The sequence below is a fragment of the Scardinius erythrophthalmus genome (genome assembly GCF_964197995.2).
Source record: "Scardinius erythrophthalmus genome assembly, chromosome: 12".
Taxonomy (NCBI): domain Eukaryota; kingdom Metazoa; phylum Chordata; class Actinopteri; order Cypriniformes; family Leuciscidae; genus Scardinius; species Scardinius erythrophthalmus.
In genome coordinates this window covers 42,651,279-42,670,568 of record NC_138232.1, presented here as the reverse complement: position 1 = coordinate 42,670,568, position 19,290 = coordinate 42,651,279, and the positions used below count along the sequence as shown (strand labels likewise).

The 19,290-nt window shown below is 39.5% G+C and overlaps 1 protein-coding gene across 2 annotated transcripts in view; it reads right to left on the bottom strand.

The window, feature by feature from the left end:
- Positions 1-19,290, bottom strand: part of LOC308699952 (NACHT, LRR and PYD domains-containing protein 3-like) — a 42,534-nt gene that overhangs the window by 10,187 nt on the left and 13,057 nt on the right. For both annotated transcript variants that reach the window (XM_081381158.1, XM_081381159.1), the window contains exons 2-5: positions 3,193-3,461; positions 2,741-2,785; positions 692-2,507; positions 221-388 (exon numbers count right to left, since the gene is read on the bottom strand). In XM_081381158.1, coding sequence (XP_081237284.1) covers positions 221-388; positions 692-2,507; positions 2,741-2,785; positions 3,193-3,448 — 2,285 coding nt within the window. In that variant the 5' untranslated portion in view covers positions 3,449-3,461. The remainder of the gene's footprint in view (positions 1-220; positions 389-691; positions 2,508-2,740; positions 2,786-3,192; positions 3,462-19,290) is intronic.

Genomic DNA, 19,290 nt, shown 5'->3' with positions numbered 1-19,290 from the left:
AGCCGTGTTTACTTAAGATGACGACGAATATGATGCGTTGCAGCCGGGTGTACCTCGCGGCCGCGGGTAGATTGCGTCATCATAGCTTGTGTACCTTGAGCCAGCTCCCAAACCAACTTGGAGAATAGATTAACGGCGATATTTTTTTTATCGCGCGATAAGAGTCTTGCGTTAACGCGCTAACGGCCCACCACTAATAAGGATTGAATGAATCTCAAACCTAAGTGTCTTCAGCTGACAGCTCTTCAGTCCACCAGAGAGCAGCTTCACTCCTGAGTCACACAGGATATTGAAACTCATGTCCAGCTCTATCAGGGGTGAGTTGGGTGTCTGCAGGGCCAAAGCCACAGCTTCACAGCAGGTGTCATCAAGCCCACATGAAGAGAGTCTGTAAAAACAGGATATTTGTCCATGGCATTTATAGTGTGTTTATCTTGTAGGATCAGTGTTTGTAGTAAGAGTGATATGTTATGTCATGTATGTCATGTATGCTGGAACTGATGTGACAGTCAAGTGACAATAACTTTCAAACATATGTCTATAAAATCAATGTTTAGTAAATCTTTAGAAAATACAGATATTACTCTCCAAAATAAAAATAAAAATATATATACTTCATACTGCATCTTATGCTAACATTTATTTACAGAGTTAAAAACTTTGATTAAACTGCTGTCAACAAGTTTCTTACTCTGCTTTTCTGCAGCATCTCACAGCTGGCAGAAGATTAATTTGGCCTCCCGGTCCAGTCCTGTACATACTCAGGTTGAACTCATCCAGCACCTCCTCTGACATCAGCAATATGTAAGCAAGCAATGAGCACATGGAAGACGAGAGTGTTCTTTCTGGAGATGATCTAAAGTATCTTTGTATTTCTATATATAATGAATTGTCGTTGAGCTCCAGTAAGCAGTAGAACAGGTTGACTGAATCTTCAGGTGAGATGTCCTCATTTTGTAATTGTTCTTTAATGTGTTTGGTTATTTCTGTGACGCTGTCTTTGCTGTCTTCAGTGTGTGTGAACAGGCCTCTGAGCAGTTTCTGATTGGATTCCAGTGAAATGCCCAGCAGAAACCGTAAAAATAGGTCCAAATGTCCTTTCTGACTTTGCATAGCTTTCTTAACAGCCTTCTTTAGTAAATTATGTAAACCAACATTTTTGGGGCTTTTGTATCTTTTAAACAGAGGGAGTAACAGGTTTTTTGTTTTTTCACTAAAAAACTCTAGTTCATCCATGTTCTTGTTCAGGTAGCAGAGGAAAACATGCACTGCAGCGAGGAACTCTTGAACACTCAGATGTACGAAGCAGAAGACCTTCACCTCATGACGTCCAGCCTCTTGCTTAAAGATCTCAGTGAGCATTCCTGTGGACTCAAAGTCTTCACTCACATCAATACCACATGCTTTCAGATCTTCTTCATAGAACACATAGTTTTCCTTCTTCAGTTGTTCAAACGCTAGTTTAGCTAACTTCAAAATCATTGTTTTATTGGACTCTAAGAGCTTGGTACGTTCTCTTTCTGTTTTTCCTTTACACTTCTGGCTCTTCAAGTTCATCTGTATCAGCAGGAAGTGGATGTACATTTCAGTGAGTGTCGTGCTGATGTTCTCTACATTTTTCCCAACTGAGATGTCCTGAAGAACAGTGGCTGTGATCCAACAAAACACGGGAATGTAACACATGATGTAGAGACTACAAGATTTCTTAATGTGTGAGATTATTCTGGAGGCCTGAGTCTCATCTTTGATTCTCTTTCTGAAATACTCATCCTTCTGCTGGTCAGTGAATCCTCGCACCTCAGTGAACAACCCTACACACTCCGGAGGGATCTGATTGGCTGCTGCTGGTCGTGATGTCACCCAGACGTGAGCTGATGGAAGCAGAGTCCCATTTACCAGACTTGAAAAAAGTTCAGCTATAGATGATCGCTCCTCAAAGCTTTCAATTTCACAGTCAAAATCCAAAGTCAGTTGACTCTCATCCAGTCCATCAAAGATAAACGCAAGCTTACAACTATATATCTTACATATCTTTGCTTTTTCCAGGTCCTTCAGTTCAGAATTAAATTTCCGTAGAAACTCATGCAGACTGATCTCTCTGGCTTTAATGCAGTTAATTTTTCGGAATGGAAGCAGGAAAACACAGTCTATATCCTGATTGGCTTTTCCTTCTGCCCAGTCCAGAATGAACTTGTGCACTGAGACCGTTTTTCCAATGCCAGCGATGCCTTTGGTCAACACAATCTTTTTCTTATTTTTGTTCAGACTAAATACATCATTGCATTTGATTGGCCTGCTCTGTGATTTATGGGGTTTAAAGGCTTTATCAATCTGCAGAATCTCATGTTCGTGATTGACTTCTTTAAGATCCCCCTCCGTAATGAAGAGTTCTGTGAAAACATCCCTGAGATCTGCTTCATTTTCCTTTTTACACTCAAAGATGTGCTCTACTTTCTCCTTCATCTGCATTTTGTGAGTTTCCAAGAACTCCTGCAGCCAGAAATCATCTGTTATTTAAAAAAATATATAAACATGTAAAGGTGTGAACAAAACAACACTAGACATTTTAACACAAAGGATTTAACATTAGAATGATTATCATTAAAATCAACTGGAGCAGACATATGGTATTTAAATTCATAGTAATGAAAGTAGTTCTGTTCTGTACTGAGATCAATATACATCAAACATGTTAAAATAATTTCTGATTCCGCTGTAAGGATGTTTAAGGTTAATTAACCTTGTTTTCTTGGGCGTTTCTCAGCTGGCTCTAATGATGTTTGCACTGTGAAGAGAGAGAAAAGAATGAGACTTTATGTTCATCAAGGTATACTAAATAAAGCTCTGCATCGTGTTTCAACACTTCATTAAACAACACAACTATTAAACAATTAACTAAATCTGCATATTAGAATGATTTCTTAAGGATCATGTGACACTGAAGACTGAGTAATAATGCTGAAAATTCCACTGTGAAATTTTTCCTGTGATGGCAACATAGGAAAAAATCATTTCTAAAATGATATTCAAATAGAAAACAGCAATTTTAAACTGTAATATTTCACAATATGTTAACTATTTTTGATCAAATAAATACAGCCTTGGTGAACGTCGAATCTTCTTTTAAAAAATCTGAATGTACATTTATATGAATCTATGCTTCCTCTCGTTCTCTATTGTTTCCTTTATTACCTTTAGTGTAGTTGTTCTGTAACTCTTCGGCCAGCCGGTTCTGGTTCATCTTCCTCAGGATGTTCAGTGTGATCTTCACAGCTTCTTCTGGTCCAAAACACTCCATCATTATATCCACTATATCAGTGACATCAGCATCCTCCAGTTTACCAGCTCCAATGGGTCCATCATCTTTCAAGTAACTCTTAAATCTCTTCAGATCATCTTTATTCAGGTCATCTAGAGTATCATGAAGCAGCTTTTTTACAGATGCCATCGTCCTTCATGCACTGTTAGAAAAGGAGAAAAAATCTTCAAATAGTTGCACTTTTATAGCAGAGATCTATACATGTAAATAAATGTGTGTAAATGAAATGACACTGTAATCAGATCAATTATTATGAAAATTTTTTTTTTTAAAAGGTTTAAGATTAATTCTTCAGGTTGTTTTTCAGTTAAAGATTCTGTGCTCACACACACACACACACACAGACACACAAACACACACTCTCTCTCTCTCTCTCTCTCTCTCTCTCTCTCTATATATATATATATATATATAAAATGTGTTTTTTTGTGTGTGTGTCACTATTATCCAGTGCATTGGGTTTCCAGCACCAAGTCCAAGCCTATTCATTTACACACACAATGTAAAACCAAATTTAGCATTTTAATCAACAATACATTTTTTGTCAACCTTTTACCATATGTCTTGGAGTATCACAATAATATTATATGGTGTGCGCGTGATATGTATCAAAACGTGATATGAGGGTATTGTTACACCCCTGATATATATTACAGTTTTTCTGAAATGCTAAAACACATTTCCTGAAACCATCACTCACTTTCTCGAAACCTTAAAGGGGAACTGAAACAAACAAAATATAATTCGATAATGTTGGTTATTAAAATTGTAAACAAATTAATAAAAAAAAATATTAAAAACAAAACATATATTAAGTTTTTCCCAATACTGAAATTTACATTTGTTGTTATCAGAGCTCAGCCGTGTTCGATGACATCACTGTCATGGAACCGCTGTACTAATGTTATATCACAGGAAAGAAGGAAGAGGATGGACAGGCTGTTTTCTCTTCTTGAGAGAATGATTGAAAAATATATATTTTTTCTATAACTTTAACTTTTTTCACTTTTATTTTTTAAAAGGAAAGAAAAATTCTGTTCATTATTTATTTTTATGCAACTTTAAATGTGTAAATAAAAGAGAATGAATTGTTGTGCACATTGTTGATTTTTGTAATGACAGTCATAATTTCTACATGAAACAAATTCTTCTATATTTAAAAAAAAAATGAAATTGGTAACTGAAAATCATTTGTTTTTAGGCTACATAAAAGTACTTTTTCCAACATACGTTAAACATATCAAAATAAACATAAACATTTAAATGTACAGTACATAAAATAAGAAGAAATGATGTGGACTTTTATTGAGCTGAGCAGGGAGACCCTGGTGGTGCCGCTGGACCGGGATGGGCTCCACAATAGAGACCCTGGTAAGGCCTCCTGCTGGTGGGACATCATCTGGGATGGTCTCCAGAGTGTTTGAGTGCATATTTACACTATCCACTAAGTTATCTACCAACAGGTTTGCAGGGCTGACTCAATCGACGGCTGCCATTTCACTGAGATTTTTTTTCAGAAAGAGTTTATTTATTTATAACAACTAATACTGCATTGGGGAAAAACTACTAGTCATATATTTCAAACTTTAGTTAGGCAAAATTATCTTGCATACTATAATGCAGGGGTTCCCAAACTTTTCCATGACAAGGCCCCCCAAATACCACTAGGTTCTTGCCACGGCCCCCCTTTTGCAGGATGCATTATTGAACCCGTCGACAATACTACGGCAAATGTAGAAATAAATAAATAAAACAACTGTGAACATCAGATTATGTGATGGTGGTTGATACCAGCCAATCAGAAAGATTATAGAGATGCACTGATTACAGTTTTCTAGGTCGATTCCAATTTTTAATTGAGTTTGACCTGCCGATACAGATTTTAGCCAATTCAATTTTTTATAACCACTTTACAGCACACACAAATATTTATTTTCTATATATTTTTGTTTATAAAACACCATATACTTTTACCCAAACTGAATGACAAAAATAAGTTTTAAATGGGTAATTTTTCTATAAATATTTTTGAGTCTTCATTTTCTTCTCTGACATAGCCTACTCCAGTTCTTGTTAAAACACACTAGACATGCAAACCTACACAAAATGTTTCCCTTTTCTGTCATACAATTAGGTCTACTTCAAAAGCAACTCACACAGCACTCACTCACTAGCAGGTGGCAGTAATGGCAAATTGTATGAAAATACCAGTCCATTTCACCTGTCAAATCTCTCCAGAACCACTAAAGTCAATCACTTCAACAGCAACTTAGTGTTTTCACTCACCAACAGGTGACAAAAAAGGCTAATTGTATGAAAATAATTGCCAGTCTCAACAGTCAGACAGTTTCAGAATACAATAGCAAACACATAACTTAGTGATTTCAGCCAATCATTTTTAAAAGTATAAAATTAGAGATTAAGCTTTAACCTTTAACAAAAAATACCAGACCAGACCAATGAGAACAAAACTATTTTAATGTGAGCATGAACTGCTTATTGATATTACTATATTTGTAGCTGTGCACAAGACAAGCTGTTCTTCCTGGGCATCCATAAAAAACATATGCATCCAAAACAATGCACACAAATTCCAGGATACAATAAAACGAAATTTAAAAAGGTCTGCTTCACAAATATGAACGAAAACCAGCTTACAGTTTTTCACCACAAATAACACACAACGGATTTGGCGCCACGGAATCGCCTGTTGTCGTAAATCCATACCTAATGTATGAGGTATCATATTTATGAAGCTTGACTTTTTTCTCTCTCTCGCGCGCGCTATTTTCGAGTTGGTCATCGCCTTTCCTTTTACCGCAATGAAATTAGCCATTGAAAAAAAATATCGCGGCCCGCTCATCTCTCCACATACTTCTCTATCACTTCAAGTGCACCGCGCTTTTTTGCAGTCCGTTCAGATACGACGCGTTGCTAAGCAATCGCAAGGCGCTCAAAGAAACACATTTTAATCTATTTATTGTTTATGTTTTGGATTAAATAACATGAAGTCATAGCACTTAAAAAAGCATTTAAAAAATACAATTATTATTATTATTATAAAAAAAGAAAAAAGAAACATTATTCTGGGAATATTTCAAGGCCCGGCACCGGTCCGGGGACCGGGGGTTGGGAATCACTGGGCTAATAGATATTCTTCTGATCTTCAGAATAATTTCTCAGTTTTTTTCATAAGGAGTTAACGTTACACATGCAACACTTTGATTAATGGTTGTCTGTGAGACTCTGTTATTGTTACTTGGCATTTCGTTAGCAGTTTTGGTAGATTTGGGCTTACACTTTTTTAAGTCTTCATATAGCTCCCTGAGATTGCGTTCCAGATGACTGTGGAGATTAGTTTCCTCTCGACGTGGCCAAAATTTTTCGGCACGACTTAGCAACACCGTCACTTATGTTCACATATCGCGTTTTTTGCGCATGCAAATTTGTTATTTCAAATGCAGGTGCGTGGAAAGCACGCTCAAAATGGAAGCACATTTTTCCAGGCCCACCTAATATGCCGCAACGAGATGAGAACATCTCAACTTTTTTTAGAATTCCGCAAGCTCATGCAGGTCATGGTTGCATAGCAATGACAGACGCAAGCGCTTGTGGAAAGAAGGAGATAGCGGAGCGGTTGCACTTTCAATGCGTTTTTAGACGCGATATGTGAACGACCCCTTTCACAGTACCTGCATTTATGACACGTCTTCATTATCTCATTATCTCCGTATCTCATTCTGAAGCCAAAATATTGCCATATTTCAGACGTACAGTTCTCTTTAGGCACAGGTTCTTCGCTGTTGTCATTTTACTCGCTTGTCTCTACTCCCACCATTTGTTTTTATTTTCCACTCTCTGCTCTGAGCCACTAGGTTCCCCTGTGGGCCAGATCTAGCCAGTAGCATAATAGCACCTACTGGGGAGGTGGGTATAAAGATAGTAAGGCCCCATTTCATTGGTCAAATTTGGATAAACAACATATGTGTTACGATTCGGTTGAAACATGGAGGAAGCAGGAACCAAATGCAGCACACTTTAATAAACAAACTCCAGACTTACAAACTCAAATACAGGAACAGGGAACAGGACTCAGGAACAGAACAACCAACATCCACTTAACATCAAGAACTCACAAAGACTGAACTACACAGGGCTTAAATACATACTGGACTAATGCCAGGCCCGTGCAGAGGAATAGATCCAGGACATGGCAATGGCGGGCCTGGGCCATGAAGCGTGGATGGACCAGACAGTTCAGGGGGCCAGAGCAGACCAGGGTGTGCAGGCGGCATGCGCGTAATTTGCACGGGGGTTAGGGGGGTCATGACCCCCTCAAAATCTGATCCAGCTAATATAACCCCCCCAATATCATCACATCATTCAGATTAAAATAAATATGAAATATTCCGAATTAATACTTTTGTTCGTTTTCTTTTTTAATTTCATTTGCCAGCAAGAAAGACAGTATCATATTTTAAATAATCTGTAATGTCCCCCCCCGCCTACCGCACCGACTACTTGGTATTACCCAACCCGCTTTCAATCTCTACCAAGTTTGTTCACTATTTTGCGCAGTCGCTTGGATGAATGGTTGGAGAAAGCTGACGGTGCATGCTAACGGATGGAAAGATGAAAAAGAACACTGAAAGCCAGCCAGACAACGATTTTTCATTGTTGGTCGACACCAGCCAAAAAGAGGAAAAATCCTGACCAAACGGAGGTACCCTTATTGCCAAGTTAGCTGTTAAGTTAGCTCAGCATTTCTCAAGGAAAGGGCGCGGGCGCGTCCCACTGGTGGGGAATAGAGACATGACAAGTGGGGCGCGACAAACAGGTTTTGTGCCCATCTATTTAATTCCTTTATTTATTGACCATACACTCAAAACACAACAAAGACACATTTTAAATGTAAGCCTTGCTTAACCCTTTCACACGTAAGTTTAAAAGTTGTTCAAGGCGACCGTTATTGATCGTAGTATCACTTTATGGTTCCCATGGAGACGCGTCATTCATTGCTGGTCACACCGCAGCCACAATGATCTGCTTTTATTTCCTTCTTTATTCAAAATTTCACAAATTTGTTAGCTATAGCAGGATATATCATATATTTCGATTGTTAAATATGTGCAAGTGGATGTGTTTTGTTGTTCAAACACCTTTATAACGATCGCGTTAGTTGAGGTGAATGTGTATTTTAGGTAACGTTATCTTATTAAAAATACTTTTTAAAAAAATACGTACATTATTAGGAATTTACTACCTCCGGCTCAATTTGAGATTATTATTTTTATTTATTTATTTATTTATTTATTTATTTATTTATTTATTGTTCTTTTTGCATGGAGTTTGCAAAGTGAAATGAATCAAAGCAAAACTAACGTTAGTCCACACTTGTTTCTGAATTAGATGTTATCAGAGGCTAAATGCAAACACAATTTTTTTTATCTACTTTTGAGTCTTATTTCATGCAAAGTGATAATATAATTGCACTTTCATTTTCTCTATTGGAAAGTTTTTAATGCTGTTATTTTGATGTTAAGTTTTTAAATGTGATGTTAATAAAATACATTTTAACAGTTCAACTTAAAGCCTAGTTTATTAACATTTTGTTGGGGTGATTGGGGACAGGTGGGGCTCGGACCCCTTTCCTACCTCCGAAGTGGGGAATGGCAGAAGAAGTTTGAGAAACACTGAGTTTTGGTGATGCCCACCAATATGTGAAATCTGTTTAGAATAAAGGTGCAAGCTGCACTCCAGTGTGCCACCCTGTATTGTGTAATGTATTGAGAGTTGAATTGTGCATAATACATTTGCTGCATGTAGATGCCAATACAGTGATGCAATTGATTAATCTTTAGGTTCTTTTTTTTTTTTTTTATATAAGATATTGAACACACACAAAAAATCAATTAAATGGAAGCTGCCACTGCTGGCTAGTGCTTAAACACTTAATTTAACTACTGTGTGTCATTATGGCATAAATAGTCGTGAACAGCTGCATTTACGTTAAGTAGCCTAAATCAGTCAAAGTATCACAATGTATTTCTAATACAGGAACGGCAAATTAGCATGTTACCTTTTACGCAAGAAAATTATTCAATAAATAAATAAATTAATAAATATGCCGCGAGTTTAACCCCCCCAATGGTAGACCCAAAGTTACGCCCTTGGCAGGCGGCCAGGGCGGATCAGGATGTGCAGAGGACCAGGGCGGAGAAGACCCCTCGGGTGGCCACGGCGGAGAAGACCCTTCGGGTGGCCACGGCCAGGGCGGATCAGGATGTGCAGAGGACCAGGGCGGAGAAGACCCCCCGGGCGGCCACAGCGGAGAAGTCCCATCGGGCGGCCACGGGGGAGAAGTCCCTTCGGGCGGCCACTGGGGAGAAGTCCCTTCGGGCGGCCACGGCGGAGAAGTCCCTTCGGGCGGCCACGGCGGAGAAGTCCCTTCGGGCGGCCACGGCGGAGAAGTCCCCTCGGGCGGCCACGGCGGAGAATACCCTTCGGGCGGCCACGGCGGAGAAGTCCCTTCGGGCGGCCACTGGGGAGAAGTCCCTTCGGGCGGCCACGGCGGAGAAGTCCCTTCGGGCGGCCACGGCGGAGAAGTCCCTTCGGGCGGCCACGGCGGAGAAGTCCCCTCGGGCGGCCACGGCGGAGAATACCCTTCGGGCGGCCACGGCGGAGAAGTCCCTTCGGGCGGCCACGGCGGAGAAGTCCCTTCGGGTTGCCACGGTGGAGAAGACCCTTCGGTCGGCCAAGGCGGAGAAGACCCTTCGGGCGGCCATGGTGGAGCCGGCATTTCTGGAAACCATGGCGGTGCAGCCTCCATGGTCCCATCGCGGGACCTACTGCCCCACCCCAAAAAATTTTCTTGGGGGCAGCTACAGGGTCATAGGCTGGAACAAACATCGGCTCAGGAGCACACACCGGCTCAGGAGTAGACACCGGCTCAGGAACAGGAACAGACACCGGCTCAGGAACGGACACCGGCTCGGCGGCGGCCATCTTGTCAGGGGACACAGGCTCGGCGGCGGCCATCTTGTCAGGGGACACAGGCTCGGCGGCAGCCATCTTGTCAGGGGACACAGGCTCGGCGGCGGCTATCTGGTTTGGAAATGCTGGCTCGGCAGACGTGACCTGAACAGTCTCTGGATCGGCAAACGTGACGTGCACAGGCTCTCGATCGGCAGACGTGACGTGAACAGGCTCTAGATCGGCAGACGTGACGTGAGAAGCTCTGGATCAGCAGACGTGACGTGAACAGGCTCTGGATCGGCAGACGTGACGTGCACAAGCTCAGGCTCGGCAGGCGTGACGTGAAGCTCAGGCTCGGCAGGCGTGACGTGAAGCTCAGGCTCGGCAGGCGTGACGTAAAGCTCAGGCTCGGCAGGCGTGACGTGAAGCCAAGGCTCGGCAGTCGTGACGTGAAGCTCAGGCTCTGCAGGCGTGACGTGAAGCTCAGGCTCGGCAGGGCTGACGTGGAGCCTAGGCGAGATCGAGACCCTGGAATGATGGCCTTCGTGGCAGCACGTGCTGACATCAGCGGGGAATCGGCCACGCTGGAAACCAGTCCTTGACGGCCATAGACCAATCCGGTGGCTGGCTTGATGGTTGGCGTGACGTGAAGATTCTCAGGTTGGGCACACGAGACGTGAAGCTGTGAAGACTCTGGACTGGACGGGACCAGGGGTGAGGGCTCTGGGGGTACTGTGAGCTCAAGGGGTGTTTCATTAGCCAAGCCCACAGTAAATGCCAAACCGCTCAAGGAGAGGGCCAGGTCGACATATCCCTCCAGGGTCCAGCCGATACAGTCTTCCAGCATAAATTGAGCAATGTCATCATCCAACCCGCTCCAAAACAGCTCCATGAGCTGGATGTCATCTAATGATCCCAGATGACAGCAAGTCGAAAAGTCCCTTGCATATCTCTCAATGGGCTGGCCATCCTGAAACAATGAAGAAAGGAATTTCCTCAGGGCCTGGTTGCTAACCACTGCTGGATCCATTTTGTGGTGAGTTCTTCTGTTACGATTCGGTTGAAACATGGAGGAAGCAGGATCCAAATGCAGCACACTTTAATAAACAAACTCCGGACTTACAAACTCAAATACAGGAACAGGGAACAGGACTCAGGAATAGAACTCAAGAACAGAACAACCAACATCCACTTAACAACATCAATAACTCACAAAGACTGAACTAGACACAGGGATTCAATACATTCTGGACTAATGACGAGACAAGGGACACCTGTGAACATTTAAACAATCAACCAATGACAACCTGACAACAGACAGGGGAACACAAGGCAAGATCACATGACTAGAACAGGGGATCACATGACAGACAAGAACCAGGAACAATAAAAACCCAAACCGTGACACTATGCATGATGCATGCATCACAGAAATGCTTGGCACATAAAATAAATGCAATTTATCGCACCGCTCTGCGATATGGATATCGCATATACTATTATCGCAATAACGATAATTTTTTGATATATTGTGCAGCCCTAGTTTTAACTACCTGAATTTGTTTAATGTTTTACAGAAAGAGTGATTTATTTGACAAATTGGTTTAGGCTATTGAGAATTTGGTTCAGAGAATTGGGTTTATTGTTTTAGCAATTCAGAAAAACTGTAATACACAAACACACACACACTGAATTAGCATACTAGCCCAATCAGAAAATCACATTTATTTCTAAAGTGCTTTGTGTGTGTGTGTGTGTGTGTGTGTGTGTGTGTGTGTGTGTGTGTGTGTGTGTGTGTGTGTGTGTGTGTGTGTGTGTGTGTTGTAACGACTGCGAGTATGAACCAAACACAGACTAATCTTCTTCCAAAAAATTAATGCAAACTCTCCACTTCTCGCAAATGAAGGGGGGAAGATTTGTTCAGAACGTCTCATGATCGTCATCAATCTTGCCATCGGGGCCGGCAGCACCGGTCTGACTAATTAAAAGAGCCCCCAGCACTAACGAAATAACTGGTAGCTTTGTTGCCAAAATACTGATTGGTTAAGAGAAAGACAGAGACCAAGGTCTCACACAAGAGTCCTCACATTCCAGATTCAAATTACCCAACCCAGAGCCATGAATCATTCACAGTCTCCAGAGAGTATGCTAACCAAAGACTTTTATTGGTTAACTGAAGGAAGAACTGGTCAACGTTTGATAGTTTTGCAAGACGGATCAGTTCAGAGATGGTACTGCTGACCCCTGCGACTAACAGACCCCATCTTGGTCCCATGAGAGATGAACAAAACCTCTTTTCAGCAGGAACTATCCATGACCTCAGATTGGAATGTCTAAACTTTACACACCAAAAAGACTTTACATATCAAAATCCATAAAACTCATTCAAGAACAATTTTCAATGGACTTATAAACAGCATACATCATTCTATGTGTTTCTACGATATATGTGTCCATTTAATATGCTTTAATCCCATATAATTCAAGTAATTGTATGACTATTAGGTGTATGAATGAAAGTGTGTACTGTTTCATATCAATGCTATCTTACGAACACAACTAGCAAGATGGCTGGAATTAAATCTGTGTAAAATGTTTCATATTCTGATAATAAGAAATCATGCCTAAACTGTTGCATCTGGTCTCTAATTAGAGCTAGAGAACCCCAGGGAAGACATGATTTAGGACTTTGCAAACAAAGCAGCAGTCAGGACTCCATATTTGTAGGAGTAACAAAACCTTTTTTTTTTTTTTTTTTAAAGAAAACCCTTTAAAAACCCAGCTCAGAGCGTTAGAAGGTGGGCAGAAGTGAACAGAACTTGAGCATAACGGGGGCAGAACCAAGATGAAGAAGAGCAGACGATGGTTATAGCCTAACCATGTAACAGACGACCAGATCAACCCAAATTAAGATCAGATGGGTTAGATTCATTTCCAGTCATCTAGCTCCTTTCCGTATCTCATTTTCTTTCTGTCTTAGTGTTATTCTTCTTTTCCGATTGAAAGTCTCGGTTTTAAGTTAAGTTTTGCTGCAAAGTTTCGGTCCACGATTCACGGCTGCAACGCACCGCTTTCAACTTCAAAGACTTTCCAACCATCCGCCATCCACGCCACAGACATCTACCCAGGCACGAGGAGACCAGCCGACGAACGAACGAGGGAAACCCCCTTTGACGCTCACCAAAGGAATTCCCAAAAGCAAAAGCAAAGACGCAAGTACCTCCAGACTAAAACTGAACTGGTGCATTGATATAAATTTAATAACCTGCCTAAAACGACAGAAGGGTTGAATTAATGCTTGATGGTTCGTTCAGGTTATGTCTTCTAAGTGCATAGAATCTTGAGATTTCGTCATCTCTCTCTTAAACTCATTTTTTTTTCAAACTCTTTCTTTCTCACTCTCTTTCTTCAGCAACCTGTATGAATGTGTGTGTATGCGTGCGCGTGTGTTTGTGTTAGATATTAGCTGAATGTATTAGTATATAATCAATAAAGTATTGTTTGTATTTGAAAAGAGATTACTTGTGTATCTGCTAACAAATTTAATGTCTTAACCCTCTGGAGTCTGAGCTGTTTTCTGGGCCCTAGAGGTGTTCTGACATGCCCTGACATTTGTGCTTTTTCAGTTGCTTATAAACATATTAATGGCAAAGGTGTAAATTCACTCTATGAAGCACAAACAGGGCTACAATAATATGTGAGCCACGTGAATGTACATGTTTTCATTTTTGAGAGAATAATGTTTATGCATGGATATTGAAAAAACTAAAATTTCTGAAATAAGGCCACAAAACACATAGTAAATATGTGTCAATAAGACTTTTGACTAATGGATGTCCTCGCCTAGAATTTTTTCTTCAAAATTATGTGAAAATAGTCTTGCTTTATTGTTCACATAAAACCATACATTGATTTAAATTGATTTAAAACAGGTTTTGCTTGGAAAGCCAATATGTGAGGGGGGCGTGAACGAGGAGTGGTTTACACCTGAAATTACAATGTCCCACCCACTCTGCATAATGATGAGCCATTCACACAGGTGTGAAACTGACTGAGCCACAATGCAAGGACAAAAGATATTTAGAAGAAGACTTATATTGACCATTTAAGATTTTGCTTACATCTATCTTGTACATATGTTTTGCTATTTTATTAAAAAGGTTACAATTACAACAATAATTACAATTTCAACAATATTTCAAGTGTACTCTTTCATTGTAAAAAAAAAAAGATTATAGGCCTACATTTTATCAATGTATTCATTACTTTGAATATAGCCAACATTGGAACAGCTAACATCTTAGTTGATGACTATTTTTGACAAAAGTAGTAGGCTATTTTATATATAGAAATTGCTAAACAAAAGCTTATTTGACGAGGCAGTATATTCTACAGTAAAAACTGTACCCAAATCTACTAAAACAAAATGTTGTCTTTCATATTTCGCCTGACTGTAACGTTGTTTCATGAAGTATTAGGGCATATAAATGTTAATTTGCAGTTTACGTTGCTTATACAAATAGCCTACATTTTATTTCAACATATTTCAGTCGATTTTTACTCATCTCAGTATAGCAATACAGTTTGCTAAAACATCATCATTCGTTGACGATAGGCTTTTGACTCGCGATCTTCGCAGTAGGCTAGTGAACCGGAGAAATGCACATTTATTAGGCTACATAGTTTTTTTGTTTTGGATGGTTTTGTTTAGAACCAGCTTTCTGTAAATATATTTCACATTTTTTAGACATGTGAGGTGAGTAGGCTCATGATTCATGATGATCTCCAGTTCAAGCAAATTATGTTGTGATTGCTAGCCTATATTTACTTTAAATCCAGGAAATTTGTTAATGAAAAAATATTAAAATTAAGATACATTTGATACAAAACAAAATTTGTTTTAAAGAAAGGATTTGCACTTTCTGTTTTGAGGTCTCTGTGAATGTTTGAAAGTTTTTTAGTGTTTTTTTTTTCAGAGCGCTGGCGTTCATAATGGAGAACTGTCACGTAATATTGTTTTTTGCCAGCTGTGGTAAACAGCGCGCATCTATGCAGTTCATTCATTCATAAACAGAAACCCGAGAAGGAAAAACTTACTTGTATTCCTCAGCTCGTATTCCTCGTATTCCTCATTATTCCTCACAGCGCTGCGATATGATATGAGGGCGTTCACAGGATTGCGCGGATTACCTCAGCCATTTGCGTTTGAATAGCGCGCGCTCTCCATGGGCTAGGGCTGGGCGATATGGCTGAAAACTGTATCACGATATAAGTGTTTCATATCGGTCGATATCGATAATTATTGATTTTTTTATAACATATTTAAAATAAGGACCAGTCCAGGAGACAAATATATTACATTTAAAGATTTTTTATTTTAAACTTAACCTACCTCTGATTATAATCCCATCAGTTATAAAGGCAGAAATGTCAACATGACCATGGAAAACTCAAAAGTCTAAAATCACAATGAACACTTAACAATTATCTCTTAACATTAAGGTGCAAAATTAAAGAATACGTAAGAAATGCTTTATAAAGGGGTGGGCGATATGGCAAAAATATAATATTACGATTTCTTTCTATAAATCTATTTCTTTCTATTTTCTATAAATTATACATTGATACTTATTAAAGCTATTAATAAAGTTATAAGTCAAGAGCAGTGAGTGATTTTTTCTTTACATTTTGTTGTTTTATTAACATTAAAGGGATAGTTCTCCTAAAAATTCTAATTTTCATAATTTACTCTCTCACGTTGTTTTAAACTCGAATAAGTTTCTTTCTTCTGTTGAAAATAAAAGTTATTTGGAAGAATGTGGGTAACCAAACAGTTGATGTACCCCAGTGACTTCCATAGTATATTTTTCTCCTATGGGGACCAGCTACTGTTTGGATACCCACATTCTTCAAAATATTAATATTAGAAAATATTAGAAGGCAATTAATACAGGTTTGGAACAACATTAGAGTGCGTAAATAATGAGATAATTTTTATTTTTGGGTGAACTATCCCTTTAAGGACAAGCGGCAGCGTGTTTACTATTACTACTGTCTCTTTAAGAGCTGCGCGCAACGCGCCTATTATACACATTTGACAAGCAGATTTTCTCTCAATTTTCTCAAGTTTGCTTTCACTTTAGACATATCCGACTAGTTTATGTAAACCTTTTGTGTAAATAACAGTATTAGCAAAATAAGACTCGAAAGATAACTTAGTATTCAGGCGCTGGTAGACAGGCTTTTAGTGCATGTGAGCTTCACATGTATGCGCTGAGAAACGCACACGCTAGAACGCATCAGCACGCGAATAACAGAGAAACTGACGACGGTCTTGCATAATCTGCAGACGACATTGGTCTGACTACGGTCAGACTTTAAGTCAGGCGAGCTGACTTTTTCTGTTTTATCTAGTTACTAGAGAGTGAGTGCCTTTGTTCATGCAATCAAACTTGCTTTGCTGGTTTCTTCCAACGAAAAAAAAAAAATTATCGAACGTTTTATCGAACGCATTTTTTATTGATATTGATTACGTGTCTATCGCGATACATATCGTTATCGTTTTATCGCCCAGCCCTACCGTGGGCGGAGTCACATTACATCTAAATTAGCTCTAATGAGGTCGACTGGAATCGCTCTCTTTTAATATATATTTCACAAGATGAGCATATTTGTTTTTTATATAAATTACTTCATTGAAAAGAAGAGAATTCAAGCTTCATGCCTGTGCGTCTGTATGCCTGTTTGACTGAGTATTCGCTGAGCTACAGTTCATTTTCGGACGCGTTTCAGAATGGACTACACGGACAGAGAGAAGGCAGAACTCGCTTCGTGTTTATTTTTCTTTATTTGGCAAAAAGCACCACACTTTGTTTTTATTGTGAGTATACACAAAAATAATACACATTTAACAGAATCGATTGATGTATGAAACTTGTTTTGTAAAATCAAAGTCAAAAGAGTATTTCGGGTCTCAATTCAACTCATAAGGAAAAAAGTGAGCAGATCACACCGGCGTGATTGCCGACCTCTGAGGGTTAAACTTCTGAACTAATTACCTTGCTAACTATAGTGTTTCACTATAGTTCGGATATTTATATCCGTTGCAGAGTTGATAGTTACAGCCAGTTCAAATGAACCGCAAATGAGTCATTTGCTCGATTGTAATAAGTAACTTCACTAAGTAAAATAAAAATAAGTAAATTCCCTATAAATTAAATAATAATTCCTTTGAGCTAAATTGACGAATCACGTCAAATTACAAATATCTTACAGTGTGTGTACACATAAATGCTGTATATAAACATATATATATATATATATATATATACACAGTGCCCTCCACAATTAATGGCACCCCTGGTAAATATGATCAAAACTGGCTGTAAAAAATAAATCTGCATCGTTTATCCTTTTGATCTTTCATTCAAAAAATGTGCAAAATTCTAACCTTTCATTGAAGTAAAAGAATTGAAAGTGGGGGGAAATCACATTATGAAATCAATGTTTTTCTCCAAAACACATTGGCCACAATTATTGGCACCCCTAGAATTTTTTATGAGTAAAATATCTCTGAAGTATATTCCCATTAATATTTACCTTTTTTAGTACACCAGGGTGACTAGGAACATAAAACTGTCCAGCTATGACTTCGTGTTTCACAGGAGTTTAAATATGAGGAAACACAAAGGCCAAATCCCCTTAATCATCCATCACAATGAGTAAAACCACAGAATATAGTTCTGATGCGTAGCAAAAGATTGTTGACCATCACAAAATAGAAAGTAGCTGTAAGACAATAGCTAAAGAATTGAAAATCCCCATTTTGACCATCAGGGCAATAATTAAGAAGTTCCAATCAACTTAAGATGTTACGAATCTGCCAGGAAGAGGACGTGTGTCTATACAGTCTTAATGCACGGCGAGGATGAAAGTTTGAGTGGCCAAAGACTCTTCAAGGATCACAGATGGAGAATTGCAGAGATTAGTTGAGTCTTGGGGTCAGAAAGCCAAAAAAAAAAAAAACTACATCCCCACATGTTGTTTGGGAGGGTTTCAAGAAAAATCCTACTCGCTCCTCCAGAAACAAACACCAGCAAATATAATTGTCAGACATGACTGGAACTTCAAACGGCACAGGGTTCTGTGGTCAGATGAGACAAAAAAAAATAGCTTTTTGGCAGCAAACACACTAGATGGGTTTGGTGAACACAAAGATAAAAAGTATCCCATGTGTACAATTTAATATACCGTTGGATCTTTAATGTTGTGGGCATATTTTTCTGCTGGAGGTCCTGGACTTCTTGTTCAGATACATGGCATCGTGGATTCTATCAAATATCAACAGATAAAAAATCAAAACCTGATGCCTTCTGCTAGAAATCTTATAATGGGCCGTGGTTGGATCTTCCAGCAGGACAACGATCCAAAACAAACATCAAAATCAACACAAAAATTTGTTGCGGAGCACAAAATGAAGCTTCTGCCATGACCGTCCCAGTCCCCAGACCTGGGCTGCGTTCCAGTCCAAAATTGTCATGCCCTTCACTCGCTAACTTCCCTCCGTCTCGTTCACTCGGATGTACGTCATTGCCTACGTTGCATGAGTGCCCACTACTGGCGGAAATTACGACGGGCTGAACTGGAACGTCCTAAGCCCTTGATCACTTGGAATCAGCTAAAGAGTTGATTTATTATATAAATTTTTTTCCCTTTAAGAATTTGTTTAATGCAGCATCCAAATGTATAGGTGTGTGTGGGTTGTTTTAAATAAAAAAAAATATATATATATAATTAATATATCAGTTTGTTGTGGTGGTGATTAGACAAGAATTGTGGTGACGTCACAATCGTACTGCATTGTGGGACATATAGGTGCCTGAAGTGTACATATGAAGTAGACTCGCTCCCTCGGTCAAAATCGAGGGAACGAGGGTCTGTCCATATAAACTTCCCTCGTCCACTTCACGAAGTGGAACGCACTTTAAAATGGCGGC